The sequence below is a fragment of the Colossoma macropomum genome, unplaced genomic scaffold (genome assembly GCF_904425465.1).
Source record: "Colossoma macropomum unplaced genomic scaffold, Colossoma_macropomum, whole genome shotgun sequence".
NCBI classification, from domain to species: Eukaryota; Metazoa; Chordata; class Actinopteri; order Characiformes; family Serrasalmidae; genus Colossoma; species Colossoma macropomum.
Window position 1 is genome coordinate 29,459,818 of NW_023494791.1, and position 17,895 is coordinate 29,477,712.

The 17,895-nt window shown below is 40.3% G+C and overlaps 1 protein-coding gene across 3 annotated transcripts in view; it reads right to left on the reverse strand.

Moving 5' to 3' along the window:
• Positions 1 to 17,895, reverse strand: part of bnc2 (basonuclin 2) — a 262,007-nt gene that overhangs the window by 140,095 nt on the left and 104,017 nt on the right. For all 3 annotated transcript variants that reach the window (XM_036574807.1, XM_036574808.1, XM_036574810.1), the window contains exon 2: positions 6,681 to 6,929. In XM_036574807.1, the coding sequence (XP_036430700.1) occupies positions 6,681 to 6,929 (249 nt within the window). The remainder of the gene's footprint in view (positions 1 to 6,680; positions 6,930 to 17,895) is intronic.

The following is a 17,895-nucleotide window of genomic DNA, read 5'->3' on the forward strand; positions in this document are numbered from 1 at the left end:
ATAAAAAAATCTCAAAATATATCAGTTCAGAGTGCATCACTATATAAACATGCTGAAATAAAGTGATTTTACCGTACTGTAGTAAAGTAACCAGTAGCAAAATCGTCAGATCTGTCAATCAAATTAGATCATAAATCATTATTAAATGAAAAAACTGTTATTTTGCAAATGTATCAGTTGTGTCAGTTAAATGATTTTACATAGCAGTGTTGGTCATTTAGCACATCTAATCTAAATTCGATTTCAATTAGACTCAAATGACTTTAATAAACTTGAAAAGAGCATTGTGCGGTTATAACTACAAAAATATAAACATCAGATCAGGACTCAATTCAGATCAAATGAACTGAGCCGCATTGTGGCAAAAACATGATGAGAACACCAGAGAAAACTGGACATTATTGAATATGTATGTGTTTTAGCTTCATTAGTTATTCCTGCTCCTCTTTCAGTTCTGATGGTAATTAGAGGAACAACGTTTCTGTCATCTTCAAAAAAATAGTCAACGTACAGACTGTCTACAGAAGCTCAACTACGAAACGTGTGAAGAGAGGAACATGAAGCAGCAGCAGGAGGAGGAGTCAGAGTTATTAAAACGATGATCAGATGTTTGGGGTTAAAAATATTACTGTCGGCAATACACACATGAACACTGTCATATACACACACAAAAAATGTGTGTGTGTGTGTGTGTTCAGTAAGAGTAGCTCAGTTTCACTGATAAGACCAGGGGCTCACATTTTTAACATGCCTCCACACACACACACACGCACACACAAACACACGCGTGCACACACACACAGAGCCCTCAGCGAGCTGAGAGACGGACTCAGTGTCAGCTATCGATCACACACACAGGTCTGCAGCTGGAGGGGACAGTACACTCTCGCACGGCCGCCCACACACAACCACACACACACACACACACACACACACACACACACTCCGAATGAGGATTTTCAGCTGAATAAGAATGTGAAGCAGATCGATATGTGTGGACTTCAGAGGAGTGTGAGACACACAGGACATCCAGAAAGCACAGACACACACACACACACAAACATCCCAGCAGCATTTCGGAACACACCAGAGAACGACACCAAAAAATCTCAATCTGAATCTCTCTGTCTCTTTGTCTCTCTATCTCTCTTTTTTCTTTCTTTCTCTCTCCTCCCTCTCTCTCTCTCTCTCTATCCACCTTATGATGAACAAACTGTGAGATATAAGGAGTGAGATATAAATTTATCAGACAAAATATGATCAAATTAAAGTCTTTCCATTCCTGAATCTGAGAGACTTCACGTAAAGAAAGTCCAGGAGACAGACAGACGCATTCAATTCAAACCCAATAAACACAAGCTTCTTATTCCTCCAGAGCTTTTGGACTTAATATTCCAACACTGCCGTGCAAATGGGAAAATTGCAGGAATTAGATCATGAATATTAAAGGCAACTTGAAACAGAAACTGATACAAACTACGCTGACAAATGTTTATTAAAAGCCATAACTATGGTAAATTAATTCATGTGATGATTACACACATAAATTAAAATAAGCATGAAAAAGGAAAGAAAAAGACGTGTGGAGATGTAGACAGAGGAAGTGTGCAGGATTAGAAGTGAAAAACTGAGGAACAGGAATCAGTTCAAACAGGTACAGAGAGAAGAACAACAGAATGTCCAAACCCTGTTTTTCTGTTTCTTTTCTTTCTCCATTCTCCTTTTCTGTACCTTTCACTCTTCTCTCTCTTGCTCTCCCTCTCTCTCTCTCTCTTTCATTCTTTCACTCTGTCTCTCCTTCAATTCGTTTTAATTCAGTTCAACTCGACTCATGATGTAATTCAGCTCAGTTCACTAAGCTTTACTGGTGTGATCATGTTTAAGTATATGTCAAATCATCTCTCTCTCTCTCTCTCTCTCTCTCTCTGTGATGTATTAGTAAATCCACGTAAATCTGGTGGTCAGTAGCAGACTCTCTGACCCCGGTCAGTACAGGTCAGTAAAGGCTTGGTGTGATAGAGATGATTTAATGATTTAAACTGTTTGTTTTTACTTTAATTAAATTCAGTGAGATTTATTAGAATTTCTCTCTGTTTTAACTCTGGACTGAGAGGACGTCAAACACCTGCTCACAACTGAGAGTGAGACACATAGAGAGAGAGAGAGAGAGAGAGAGAGAGAGAGAGAGAAGGAAAGAGAAGGAAAGAGAGAGAGAGAGAGAGATAGAGAGATAGAGAGAGACAAAGAAAGAATGAAAGAGAAGGAGAAAGAGAGAGAGGAAAGAGAGAGAAAGAAAGATAGAGGAGAGAGAAGGACAAATAAATACAGAGAAAGTGAAATAAATTTACACATTATTTCTGTTTTTATGAGTTAGCTGTTAAGGTGTCTGTAATCATCGCTCCTATTTATTTATTTATTTATTTGTTTGTTCGTTTGTTCGTTCGTTGTCTTTTGTTTATTTTCTCTATTTTGTATATTTGTTTGTTTGTTTTGTCGGTCTAAAGCGCTGCGGTTCGCTCCTTTAGCTCCGCTCTGCAGAAACACGGCGCCACATTCAGCGCTCAAACAACACGCAGGAAAAACCAGCCAGATTCAAAATAAACACAGTAATCATCACTAACTAATAATCACATTAATAACTGTGCTCTGTGAGTGACTGTACGAATTTAAACACTACTGTACCTGCAGGAAATAAATCACTTTTCTACAGTAATCTGAATTATTATTTATAACGGAACAGAAATAAGAGAAATATAATAACCACAGAGAAAAAAAAGAATTATTTTAATCATCATTTTATTAAATCGATTTTATTATTATAATCTTTAATATTATTATTCTGACAGTAGGTTCGTTTTCACAGGAGTGGAAAGGGTGTAATATTGAAATATTATATATCCATTACGTTTAATTACAGCAGCGTCGCTTAAGCAGCACAGCGCTCAAACACATTATTATTACTATTATTATTATTATTATTATTATTATTATATCTTTTTTATTTAGATGTTTAATGTGATGGTGCTGCATGGTTATTTCGCCTGAGGTCAGTTTAACTACAGTAAAAACAAGAATATAATAATAATAATAATAATAATAATAATAATAATAATCATCATCATCATCATCATCATCATATCTTTGATCACTCCGTGTTTGCGTGTGTGTGTGAGTGTGCGTGCGTGTGTGTGCGTGTGTGTGTGTGTGTGTGCGTGTGTGTGCGCGCGGCTCGCGCGCGGCGGCGCATCAAAGCGGCGCTCAGACACAAGGTGGAACAGAGCGCGCGCACGGAGCGAGGAACTGAGCGTTCTAGAACTCCGGCAGCATCAACATCGTCGGCGATCTAGAACACATGCTGAACGTTCTGCAACACAGGCTCAACGTTCTAGAACACTGGCTGAACGTTCTAGAACACAAGCGCACGCTCACAAAACACAACACACACACATCAAAGCGCTGATAAATGAACACAATAAAATACAAAAGTAATAAAAATCCCAAAGCCGCTATTCCGAAACAGGTGAGACACGCAGCGAACAGCGCGCGCGGAGCAGCACAGAGCGGAGCCGCACGAGGAGCCCGCACACAGCAGCACGCCGCACACTCAACTTTAACTGTATAGCAACAATAAAAAAGTATAATAAAATAGAACGAATTAAATGAATAATAATAATAATAATAATAATAATAATAATAATGTTTTCAAACGAATTCTCTTCAGAGACTAAATAACTAATAACTAAAAGGTGCTGAAGGTCTTCTGTTTTTATTTCGTTTCTCCCACTTATACACTTTATTTACAGACCTGTTCCCTCCTTTCTCAATCTGATCAGTACAGAGCAGCAGCCTTAAAGCCCACAGCAGCGTGGAAAGTGTTTTTATTAAGAGTGTATTTAAACTTCCTCACCTTGTGTGTGTGTGTGTGTGTGTGTGTGTGTGTGGTGATTGTAAAGGTAGTAACTCTGAACCCAAAACTCCTGTTGCACCATTACCAGCATTACCCTTAATTTAATACAATAATCTGGGGGATCTGAGTGACTTAACTCATCATCATCATCAAACTCACACACACTCACACACACACTACAGCAGAAGCACCAGCATGAGGTCACCTGAGCAGCAGGTGAGAGGAGCAGAGCAGCAACAACACACATACACAGACACACACACACATGCTGCATGAATAAAGTAAGTAGTCAAATAGCATATTTGATTAACTTATGGTTAGTGGTTAGTCTGCAAATATATATAGAGAGAGATAGATGAATAGATATACTAAGCTTATCAAGCTATAAAAGAAGCATTATTTTAAGCACTTTTATACTTTGTGCACTTTAAATCTTTGTTTTAGGCTTTATATCAGTCCTGTGCCAAAAACCCTCAACAACCAAAAAAAAAAGAAATATGCTCCCCCTCCTTACTTGGACCCTGCAGCCCCCGGTGTGTGTGTTGTGTAAAGAAGTGTCCAGGCGGCGGGTGCGTGTACCACTCCGTGCATGGCACCGAGGGTCCGGCCCTGATGATGAATTATAAGCCAACTGCCCCCCTCCCTCCACCCCTTCACCCCTGCACTCCCCTCTCCATCACTCCTTCCACAGTGCACGGCACTGAAGGTTGCCAAATAACTCCCCCGAACCCCCTCTCACTCTCTGTTCCTTTCACTCGTGTTCATCTCTGCAAATTGTGGAATCAAACCAGCTGTAAACCAGAGCGTGTGTGTGTGCAAGTGTGTGTTTTAGCGTTTTACAGGCAGGTCATTTACTTCAGAGCACGGGCCGACCCAAACCAAACACACACACATCACACATCGCACACGGACAGCACACACATGGCACAGCAGGATGGATCCCTGCAATATTCCCACCATTCAGAATCTACACAGAACAAATAACTAAATAAATAAACAAAAGTAACAATGATAGTGTGTACAAACACACAGTCACATGCACACACTCCGAATTGAAAACAAAATTAAAAATACGGTTTTGAATTGCTTTGTTACCTTATTTACAAAAATCTAAAACAAGAACAGAACATGCATCATACAAAAAACACTACAGGCAGCACAATCACTACAGCGCCACTTAAAGCAAAACACACAAAGAAACTTACACATGCACACACTCACGCATTTCTGCACCAGTAACACCAGGATGAGAGCGCAGCACACACGGGACACACAGAGAGAATCGCTGAGCAGCACGTTTACTCTATTATTTCAGCCTTACCTCTACGTTAAAGTGGAGGATGAAGCTCTTTTATGTATTAGGGTTATGTTTATGTGGTTTCTTTTTGCTTCTATTTTATTTTGTAAAATATTTTGATGTAAGAAAAAATAAAGTTCTATCTATCTATCTATCTATCTATCTATCTATCTATCTATCTATCTATCTATCTATCTATCTATCTATCTATCTATCTATCTATCTATCTATCTATCTATCTATCTATCTATCTATCTATCTACTCTAGTGTTTCTCTACCTTTCTCTGGATATTTTAGCGTTTTTTCTCATTTAAAAACACACCTGAGCTGAATAATCAGGTGCGTTAGAGTGTGAAAACATTCAAACATCCAGGACAAGCATTGACAACAACCGATCTACACGAACAGAGAGATAGAGGGATGGAAACCCTTTAATGTTTTTTTTTTTGTAGTAGTTTTTATGTTTTACTCCTTTTTTTTAGAGCTGTGAAGCGGGCAAGCCCCAAAGCAAAAGTCCAGAAATTGATAATAAAATAATTTTCATACATTGAAAAATAAAGCTAAAGAAAAGGATGAAGAGAGAGGGATAAAAAGAAGTGTTTTGTTTCTAGTTTGTTCGTGCTGTAAACAGCCTTCACCTTCAGCCTAAGAAACCGACAATAAAGTTATCATCATGTCTACATGGAGTGATCTATCAGAGAAAGAGGGATGAAAGAGAGAGAGAGATGAAGGGATGCGTTGACGCTCTTCTGTTTTTGTTTGTTTTGTTTATGCCCTTTGCTTCTAGTTGTAATGCAGGAACCATGAAGCCTGAGACAAATTACTGAAAACAATAAAGTTGACAACGTGTGTGTATGGGCAGAGAGAGCGAGAGGGATGACGAGAGAGGGATGGAGGGATAGAACGAAGCTTCTTTAAGCGCTTTATTTATTTACATTTTAATGTTTGTTTTGTGTCTAGTTTTGTTATAATGCATTTCTTGTGAGCCATCATTAAGCAAAGGACAAAATATTGGAAATGTAAAATAAAGTTATGTTTGTGTGCAGACACAAAGAAATGCAGGGATGAAGAAGAAGAGATAGGGATGGAGGGATGGAGCTAAACTCTTTTAATGTGTATTTTATATATTTTTTTTTTACAGTTCATGTCCTCTGCAGCGATACAAGGCAAATGACAAAATATTGGAAACAGACACTAAAGTTACCTATGCGTCTACACCGACAGACAGAGTGAGAGAGAGAGAGAGAGAGGGATGAGGAGAGAGAGATGGAGAGATGTTGTGAAGCTTGTTTACGTCTTTTATTTCTTTTCTTATGTTTACATATTTAGCTTCAAGTTTCAATGCAGCCAAAAGGTCAAATTATCATAAACGGACAACAAAGTTGCATCCATACAAGCAGACAGACATACAGGGATAAAAAGGATGAGAAGAGAGGGATGGACAGACGAGTGGAGGAGTGTAAAGGCTGACTGACCTGCTGGGACATCCTGAACAGGAGGTTGCTGTCAGTGTTCTGCTGCTGCCATGTCCCCATGTAGCCCGGCTCCACGCTGGCCGGTCTGGTGCTGAACTGCATGGAGCTCTCTGCTCCTCGTCCGTCTCTTTCTCTTTCTTCTCTTTCTCTTCTTCCCTCTCTTCTTCCACCTCTCCCTCCGCCGCTCTCCTCTTCCTTCGCGATCTCCTGCTCCGATCCTCCTCTCACATCCAGCTCCGTCTCTGCAGACTGGCAGCAGTGGCGAGAGAGTGAGAGAGAGAGAGAGCAGAGTGAAGCAAAGAAAAAAAACAGATGCTCCTCTCTTTCTTTTCTTTTCTTTTCTTTTCCTTTTCTCTCCTTTTCTTTTCTTTTTCCCTTTCCTGTTGCTTTTCCCCTCTCACTCACTCACTCACTCACTCACTCTCTCTTTTCCTGTCTTTCTCCGGAGAGAAAGAGAGAGAGGAGTAGAGCGCGCTGCCGGTTAGCGGAGACTGTGTGTGTGCGTGTGTGAGAGTGTGTGTGTGTGTGTGTGTGCGTGTGTGTGTGTGTCGAGTTCATTCAGCAGCGCGCTGGAGATTTCCTCAGGGGCCACATGTGCTAGCAGAGGGCAGGACGAGCGAGGAGTGAGGGAGGTAAGGAGGGAGGGAAGAAAAGAGGGAGGGAGCGAGAGAGGAGGAGGAGGAGGGAGAGAAAAGGGGGATGGCAGAAAAGATGGAGAAGGAGGAGAGGATACCCCCCATCCACCCCCCCTCCCAATCCACACACACACACCTCCCGCCTGCTTTTCTCTGTGTGTCAGTCACGGGCTGCCCTCCAAACACACACACGCACATATACACGGACATACATTCCAACCAGAAACCACTTGCCAAACAAACCCACTCACCCGAAGCGTGCCCTTTCAACCCCTCACACACTCCACACACACACACACACACACACACACACACACACCATACAAAATACTCCCCCAAAATCTCCCTCAGCAAAAATAATACACACCTTTACTCTTCAGTAACACCCCTCACTGTCACACACCCAAACACTGATCAAAGTCAAAACTGACTAAATTAATAAATTAACGGATACAGATGTTCAAAAACAAGTAAAAGTCCTCATAAAGTGACACTTTATTTAAAAGAGATTAAAACAACAATAAATCTCTGCTTTCTTCAGTCTCACCATCAACTGTCCACTTTCCCTCCCAGCTGTGAGATCAGGTGCCCTCCCTCTCTCTCTCTGCCTCTCTCTCTCTCTCTCTCTCTCTCTGTATCTCTCCAGACAAACTCCTCTGCGCTCCGTTAGCACCGTGTGAGTGTGTACTTGTGAATGCAGCATGTTGCCGTGTGTGTGTGTGTGTGTTAGGCCAGAGAGCGTCTGAGTCAACTGCTCTCCACTCACTGGCACTCAATGACACTCTCTCTCTCTCACTCTCTCACTCAGTAGGGGAGCAGATCACTGGAGGAGAGAGAGAGAGAGAGAGAGAGAGAGAGAGAGAGAGAGAGAGAGAGAGAGAGAGAAAGAGAGAAAGAGAGAAAGAGAGGAGAAGGATGGAGAATAGGAAAGAAAGAAAGAAAGAAAGAAAGAAAGAAAGAAAGAAAGAAAGAAAGAAAGGGACAGACAAACTGAGAGAAAGTTAGAAAGAGAAAAAGGAGAGGGGGAGGAAGAGAGGGGAGAGAGAGAGAGAGAGAGAAAGAGAGAGGGAGAGAGAAAGAGAGAAAGAGGGGGGGGGGAGAGAGTGAGAGGAAACCTTGACTGTTCCTGTCTTATTACCAGCTCATGCTTCTCCACACCAATCCTCAGAGGAGCTGATACACACACACACACACACTTGCAGTTCCATGGTGCAGATCTGTGTAAACATTTAAACACACACACTTTCACATGCTGTGTTCATACACACTTCAGCCTGGAGCCCAACACACACTAGAAAACAGTGGTGGAAAGAAAGGAACAATAACACCAGACACTTCTGTACACTTTATACCTGCCAGTGTGTGTATGTATGTATGATTATGCGCCCTGCCCTCATGATATGTTTGTGTGTGTGTGTGTGTGTGTGTGTGTTTATGATAGAAAGGCAGTTCCAGTTATTTTAAGGTGGCCAGACCAATGCTAGCTTTATTACGATCTGCTTCCTTTGTCTGCTAATGGCTCTAATCACACACAACCACACACACACACACACACACACAAAAACATACCATGAGTGTGGCAGGCCACATAATCATACACACACTTATCCCCATTTGCGCACACACAAGCTTGTACACACACACACACACACACACACTGAGGGAACCCCCATGTGGATGCTTTCAGATTTTAATTAAGAAAAAAAAAATGAGGAAGAGCTTCCATTTCTGCCAAATTAGTCCCAGCAGCCGAGAACCACAAAGAGGGGAATACAAAGAGAAAAGCAGCATCACACACATACACACGCATGCATAAGCCTCTCACACACACGTTTTACATGACGAGACATTTCCAGAGAAAAATGTCGTGTGTAATGAACCTATTTTTTGTTATTATTGTGCATATTCCTCCCTCTCTCTCTCCCTTTCTCTCTCTTTCTCTCTCTCTCTCTGACACACTCCACTCTCCCCTGATGCTAGGGGCTAAAATGACAGTCTTTAAGCCTGTCTTTAAGCAGTGAACAAGGTGTCACTGCAAACTCGCTGTGTGCGTGTGTGTGTGTGTGTGTGTGCGCAAAGTGACTATTTCAAAATCGCTTGCATTATGTATATATAAACCTCTCTCTGCATACATATATATGTGTATATACAATGATGTATAAAGATGAGAAAAAAGTGTATATAATTATTCTAATATGTTAGCATCAAATAATTATGAAGATGATTATTCTCAAACTCAGAAAGCTATGTATTATAAATAAAGTTATAAGAAAATTAATATCCAGAATGATGTTCTAATAAAATTAGCATTCATAATGCATCATTGTTTAAAAGTGATGATCAAATTTGGAGGCCGAAAACCTGAGAAAAAATAATGTGAACGGAGAATTACAGTACAGTACGTTTTATCATTTCTTGTTGATCCTTAAATACTTACAATATTGAAAAGAATATCACACTACATAACATTATATTACAACATTTCTACATTATATAATGCTAAAAATATTGTATATAAAGAATAAACAAAAAGTACTGATATGACATGTGATTCCAAACTTTTGAATGTCAGTAGTGAGTGTTCTGTGGATGGTACAAACACACACTTGTGTTACATTTATATTTATAAATATATGCATATATATAGGCCTTTAATAAAGTATGTGTATATACATGTTTATATACACACCCATGTGTATATATAATATATATATATATATATATATATATATATATATATATACATACACACACACACACACACACACACATATATATATATATATATATATATATATATATATATATATATATATATATATATAAAGCCACTTGAAAATTTGTGGTAAATTGTAGGAGACAGCAGCGGTTGGTGTGTGTTAAAAGCCTTCTGTACAGCACTAATGACAGCTAGTGCTAACCTTTACCACTGTAATCTCTGCAGCATTTTGTCTGATCAAATCTCTTCTCTTTTTTTTCTTTCCTTTTACAGCGAGTGGATAAAAAAGAGCAAGAAAAACGGTGGCAGCCGACATAAGAACTTAACGCACCTTCTTTTGTTTCTCCTTTCATCACTCTCTCTCTCTCTGTCTCACTCTGGCCACTGAAGGCCACATTATTTCAGGTAAATGGACGGTAATGGGAGCCGACTGTCACACTGTCGCCCGCCGTGTCTGCCGTTTTTTCCTTCTCTCCCTCTCTCTCCTCTTTATCTCTTTATTTCTGTTTAACAATGGTTTCTAAATGAGTGAATAGACATCAATTAAATCTCCTCTCTTCTCTAGCAGCTGTAGATTGTGCCATTTAAACCAGCAGCCAAGGTCCACTCCATAAAAATCCCAACATCTCTCACATTCTTTTTTTTCTTCAGTGTTTCCAGTCACTTCCCCACTGTCACATATCTCCTTCTCTATTTCTCTCTCTCTCTCTCTCTGTGCTGCTCTCTTGATTTTTCGAGTGCCACTCAGTCTTTCAGCTGCTCCTGCTCTCCCCATTAACAGCTCTCTTATTTGTGGGTGGTTTCAGCGACTCTGTCAGCCTCTCTCATTCTCCTCATTTCTTTCTCTCTCTTTCTCTCTTTCTGCCCCTTTCTCCTCTTTTCTCTCTCTGTCACTTTCTCTTTTCTCTCTCTCTCTCTCTCTTTTCTCTCTCTGTCCCTTTCTCTTCTCTCTTTCTCTCGCACTCTATCTCTCTCTTCTTTTGTCTTCTTTACTCTCTCTCTTTTGCCCCTTTCTCCTCTCTATATTTCTTTCTCTCGCCTCATTCTTTTTCCTTTTCCTCTCTCATCCTTTTGTCTCTCTCCCTCTTTCTCATCTTTCTCCCTCCCTTTTTTATCATCAGTGTACTGTCCCCTTTTTCTCTCTTCACTGTCTTTCACTTTTGTTCAGCAGAGGATGATGGTTACAAAGTTGTACACTGTGCTGTAACATTTAACAATAACCATTGTACATCACAGAAGAGAAGAGAAGAGAAGAGAAGAGAAGAGAAGAGAAGTGTGATATGCAGCAAAGGGAAAGAGAAAGGAAGAGGAAAAAAAGGTCCCACGGTGAGGGAAATCTCTGAAGCAGGCAGAAAAAAGGCACACAGCCACAGTAATAGACTCCTTTATTAAAACTATTATTCTGCAAGACTTGAAATTCCCCCCAGAGCAGGGGCCATGTCGAAGCCCATATAATTAACTAGAGCCTCAGCTACGGATCAATTACCAGACAAGCAAGTGATAGCCAAATCAATGAAAGATCATCAGCCACATTATCTGTGTTGCAACTCATTAGAGTAAGAGAAAGAGGGGCATGCTGGGAGAGCTGGGGGCTGTGGCACTGCGGCTTTGGGGGGCGGGGGTGGAGGTAGGGACCCATGAGTGTGTGAGAGTGTGCATTAGAAAGAGAGAGGGACAGAGAGGGAGATTCATCTAGATAGGTAGAGGGACACCATACTGCAAAGCCTTGTAAATGTTTTCATGTTGTTTCAGTGGAATGGAATTGAAGGTGTGTGCGTCCGTTATCTCTGGCGGCAGAGACAAGCTCAGACGCCTGCTCAGACGAGCACCAATGTGCTGTATGGTTGATAACAATACGTTTTTTTCCTATTACATTAAAACATTGATTAGTAAAACTGATGAACATTGTTCATCAACAACAACAATAATAATAATAACCGCAAGTATTTTTCACAGTTGTTAGCTTCTGTAATTATGTTACATCACAACAAAGAGAAGTGAGGCAGATGCATGTAAATAAATTTCAATGTGTAAATATATGAAAGCAGTGAATGCATTTAATGAAATGTTTGTTTACTTGAGCTTGAGCTGTTTCTGTTGTCCACTGGGAGATATATATCGACAGCTAGGAAGCAAGATAGCTAATCAGCCAATTTGGCCACTTTTGACTTGTACTATAATAGCTGTAGACAATGAACAACAAAAAGACTACTCGATTTTAATCGTAAGTCTTTATATGGCAATTAAATATCAGCTAAAATATCATGACAGGTGTAGTGTAAAATACAATGGTTTTATATTTTGCCTTTAAATTAAAAGATCAAAAACTGACTGACTCAAACTGTCCAAACACACAGTAAAGACTAAAAAAGAGAGACTGAGAGTGAGAGAGACTGAACAGCAATTATGTGACTAAGGGAAATTTGAGTGTGTGCACGCGCGTGTATGTGTGCTGGACGTTAGTGCTAGCTGCTCCAGCACTGGAAGAGGGCGTAAGAGCTGAACTGCTTTGAGCCCTCGGGAAAATTAGTGCTACTGTAAATTACTGTTAAAAATAGACACAGACCGATTTACCCACAAGGGGTGTAAAAATGCATCAGCGCATCGATCTGAAGGGCTAAGACTGAACTGCATCGATTTTGCCTATTATAATATGACATAATATAAGAGAGTCTCAGAGAAAAGGTACTAAACTGTACTAAACTGTACTAAACTGCACATTCTTGTCACTGGCCTGGTCCCCTTAAGAGTACATCTTCAGTACCTTTAGAGAGAGAACTCCACATTCGACTGCAGTTATATTTTTTAGGTTGCATTGACTCTAGGCTTTTTCTGTTTAAGACAAGTTAAGTTAATGATGCACCTCTTTCCCCTGGGGAAGTGAATGAAGTGTACTTCTACAACTGGACCTTAAAGGCCTTGTTGTCCCTTTGAGGATGCATTTACATTGTTTGTATCTTGGGTGACAAAAATGTTCCTTTATACTTGCCATTAAATTCATTTTTCTGACATGAGAACACACAGCTTGGTGTATTGTGTTTATGGACTGTAGTCCATCACTGGGTGAGAATTATTCTCCAGTTACATTTTCCTCCAGTCAGATTTGTGCATTCAGTGTTTAAATGCAATTCTGAATCATACCAAAAGAATTACAGCAAAGTGAATGTTGGTGAAACTTTCAGTTCACTGAATCACTTTTAAATAATTAAATAATAAGAGGACGAGTTACAGACACAGTAAGGGGGGCAGATACTTTAGCCACAATTACTGCTCTCTTATATTTCTGTTTTCCTTTGCTGTCAAACTAAAATCACTCCTGAGCAATGCTAATAAAACAGTCCTTCTAGCACTATGCAGACACGGAGGAGCAGGCCAGACAGTCTGGGGCAGTTCACTAAACAATCTCAAACCTGATCTGCTAAAACTTCATCCAACTATGACCTTGTGTCTCAGTCCAAGCACTCTACACTGTATTCTGACACTGTATATCAGAGGCAGCTGATCAGCAGAAGAAACAGAAGACAATCCTCTTCAGAACAAAAAATAAAATTTTTAATTATCCATAAACACCCGTTTTTCACCTGCTTAACCTAACAGTAAATGCAAAAACACCACTGCCTATTTGAAGAATGACAACGTCTTGCACTAAACATAAATGATGGTGAAATTAATTTATTTACTAATTTACTTGTCAGGGACTGCACCCACTGATAAACAGTATCAAATGAACTGTAAATGAGGCAGAAGGCTCATTTTCATCTGTAGTCCTTGGCCTAAAAAAACATGACATTAAATTTTAACCTAAATAAATATATTTGTATAGGCAAATATACAGTACTGTGTCAAAGAGTCAGAGACCCTTTATTCACTTAATTTCCAGTCAAAATGGGTGAGTTATGTACAAGTTATTGATTTCAGGAGATATTTCTGAGATTAGATCTATTATTCACCTGCATAACAAAAAGGGACGTCAAAGGAAGAAAGAAGCAAGAAAAGAAGCAGATGTTTCCAAAACTGGAGTTCAAAAAGTTGTTAAATGATACAGAGAGCATGAGACTCCTAACAACCACGCAAGACTGGGAAGACCAACAAAACTGTCACCATCTTTGAGAGAGAGGAGAAAATCAAGCTCCAGATCTGAAAAAATACACAAGTGTTTCTGTCCTTCCTTCCACTGTGAGAAGACAACTCAACACTGAGTCGGAAAGGTTGTGTAGCTGTCAAGAAGCTATTACTGACAAAAGAAGGTAGAAAAAAGAAGGAATTTTGCTCATCAAACAAAGAAGAGTCCAGACCTCAACATCATGAACTGTGTTTGGCATTACTTGGACTGCGAGAAGCAGAAAACGCAACCAACTTCAAAGACTGAATTTAAAAAAATGTCCCTGCAGATTTGAAAGGCAAAGAGTAGGCACATTAAATACTGAAAAGTCCAATTTTATATTTAGTCGTTGTATGTGTTGTATTTTTCTGTAAAAAATATGTTTTCTGCTTTTTTCCTGCCACTGAAAAGTTAGTAGCTTGTACTTAGTGGCACGTGTAACTGGAAATTAAATAAATGAAGTGTGGTCTCTAATTTTGCACAGTACTGTACATAAAATAAACCAGCATGTACAGCCATTTTACTCCTGGAGTTCCTAGGTGACTCTAGTACAGGGGTCAGTAACCTGTGGCTCTGGAGCCACATGCAACTCTTTTGCTGGCTCCTTGTGGCTCAACAACAGAACACTGTAACCGCAAATTCACTACTTTACCATGACGGAACTTGTGGTGTCAAATGTGTACATTGTTTCCACGAAGTTAACATAAATTACATCAGCAAAATGATTGCAAAAAGTCAGTAAACTGAAAGACAAAACTACGTTGATGTAATGTATTTTATTCATGTGGAAATGATGAGCACATTTTCACTGTAGTTACACTAAAAGTGGCTAGCACACTACGGAAATACTCCATTTCAGAAACAGCTAACCACTCGCAGAAGCTCTGGCCAGCCCAGACCTCGAGCTATTCTGCTGAAACCAAAACTGGGGAGCTGCATTGTTTTCGGCGTTGTTTTGCGGGTTAAAGCGCTCCAGTAAAAGTTGTTAGCAAGGCAGCAGCGGCGAGATTGAATCCAGGCCTCCAGCCTCCGGCTGCATAAGCAGTAGCACATGTCTGTGGCTGGTAGAGGCAATGACCTGATTTAGTGACACTCCCGTCATACACACACCCACACACACACACATATTTGTTTTTCTTAACTTATCAGGACACACGTGTCCCATATGTAATAACATGTAATAACATACAATAACTTGCAAAACACAGTTAAGCAATTAAGATCATATCAAGTTCTATGGCTTGTATAAAAAAGCTGAGCAGCCCTCAATTTTGGATCGAGATGGCAAGAAGAAAAGATGAAAGTGACTCTGAGTGAGGGTTCAATTGGGGCATGGTTGGCAGGAGCTTCAGTCACAAAGATGTCTTCACTGGCTAGTATTTCAATAGGAACAGTGACTAAAGTGACATCTGCATTTAGATCTATGGGAGACACATCAGTAAATAGGGATGGAAATGATGGTCTTCAGAGACGTGGAAAAAAGTAATATGGTCAGATGACTCACCCTCTACCATATTCTTCACAAGCAGGCAAGTATATGTATGGCACTCACCCAGAGAACAGAATATGCTCGACCCCTACACTGAGGGGGAACAAGCCCAGATCATCCCATGATTGTCATGGCTCAGGGGCCCAAGCCACTAGAGGGACTCTGTGAGCAATTATGACAAAAATTAAAAGAGCTGTTCTGACACGCAGTGAGAACTTTACTAGCAGCGCAACCAAAAAATTTACTAGTTTAAGCCTTGTTGTTGTTTTACGGCCAAACATAATCCTGCCTCTCCAAATTTTCCCTGAACGTCAGATTCATTTTCTCCTCCAATCACTGGCCAGCAACCATTCAACTATCCACCAATTACTTTGGTCAAGTTTTAGCAGCATGCTAGCATTCTTATTGAGGTATTTGAAGCTACAGATATTCAAAAGATGTTCCTGGAGGATCTATAAAATCAAGACCTGGTACCCTGACAAAGTAGAGGATGGACAAAAACATTAGTTTGTTATGTTGCTGCATAATTTTTGGCAATGATCTGCAAATTGTATAACACACTTCCACACATAAAGTAAGGTAGGACATAAATGAAAAAAAATTACGCATCTACTGTGGCAGTATGCTTTAGTTTAACAGTTTCAGCTTTTAAGTTTGCTTTTGTTGATTTCTCTGTTATGTACATCTCAGTCTGATTTTAAATGCTTTATAAGAAAGTGTTGCATTGGTTGTTAGGTTTATGCTAACCTGTGTTCATTGTTAACATGAGCTTAATATTGCTGTTGTTTTCTACCATTATAGGGTGCTGCCCAAGCCTGCTGTGGTATCTTCCATGACCTCCAACAAAGTTAGCTAGACAGGGACCCTTATGTCTGCCTAGGCGCCGATACCTTGATGATTCAGGCCTGGAGGGGGGAAGTTGTAGCGAATGGTCACTTTATCCTATGATGAAACACTTCTATCCTGATGTCAGTGGTCTTTTCCAGAATGACGATGCCCCTATCCACAGGGTACAAGAGGTCACTGAATGCTTTGATGAGTATGAACAGGATGTAAGTCATATGGTATGGCCTTCGCAGTCACCAGTTCTCAACCTGATTGTACATCAAAAGGATAGTCTGGACAAATATATTTGACAGTGCTTTCCACCACCATCATCTTAACACCAGGTGAGGGAATACAAGTTAAAGCAAACCTTCAACTTCTTGCAAAGCCAGCCCACCATATGACAGCAAAGAATGGTTTAGCTGACACAGTAGTAGTGGTGCACCACTCATCAGTCCTTGACAAAACATTATGTCTATTTGTTTATTTGCAGAGAAACATTATTTTTCTTTTTTTAACTTCAAAAAATCAATGAAGTATGTCATTTGGCCAGGGGCACCCAAACTTTTGCATCCTGCTGTATAAGCCAAACCGTAAACCCTAAACTGTAGCCTTAACCTCATGAACAAGAAAGAAATGGTTTTGCTATTTCAGTTTTAAAAATAAAACATAAAAAGCACTTTACCTCATCAGGACCATTTTCTGCTCCTGACAAAGTAAGTTAGTACAAAATGTGCAACCACACACAAGCACACACAGATACAGACATACACACACAGACATACACACACACACACACACACACACACACACACACACAGTTTAGCAGTGAGTGGGAGGCCAGCGAGTGCTCTTCATGTGATGAGGGCCGGCGTGTCCATCAGATGGCAGAGAGATAGAACTGTCACTGCTCTGTTCTGCTGAGAGGAGGCACACAGCCACAAGACATCATATGACACACACAGGAACAACCTTCTGTTTGTGATGGAGAGAGAGAGAAAGAGCAAGAGAGAGGCCATGGAAAGGTCCTCTCGACTGACAAGCCACACATGATCTCATTGTCCCTGCTTCTGATACTGTGGTCACACACAGCAGTCACACACAGCGGTCACATACCTCTCATACAGGGGCCGGAAACACAGAGAGGACAGGACGAACTTTAAAGAACCTTTACTCAAGTAGATGGTCTAGCACAGTGGTACAATCACTCTCAGGGCCCTAGGGGAAGAAATACATTTCAGCCGTTCCTTTCGGATGGGTGGATCCTTTGGAATGGCTTCCTGACAGCCGGAAACAGCACAACGTTTAATTTTTTAAACTTCACTTTTTTAACTTCCATAACAGACTGTCTACAGGAACAACACTCTATATCACTTCAAAGGGAATGGGCAGGGCTAATCTACTGTAGGATGAGCGGGCAGGGCTAAATAGATGCAGGCACAATG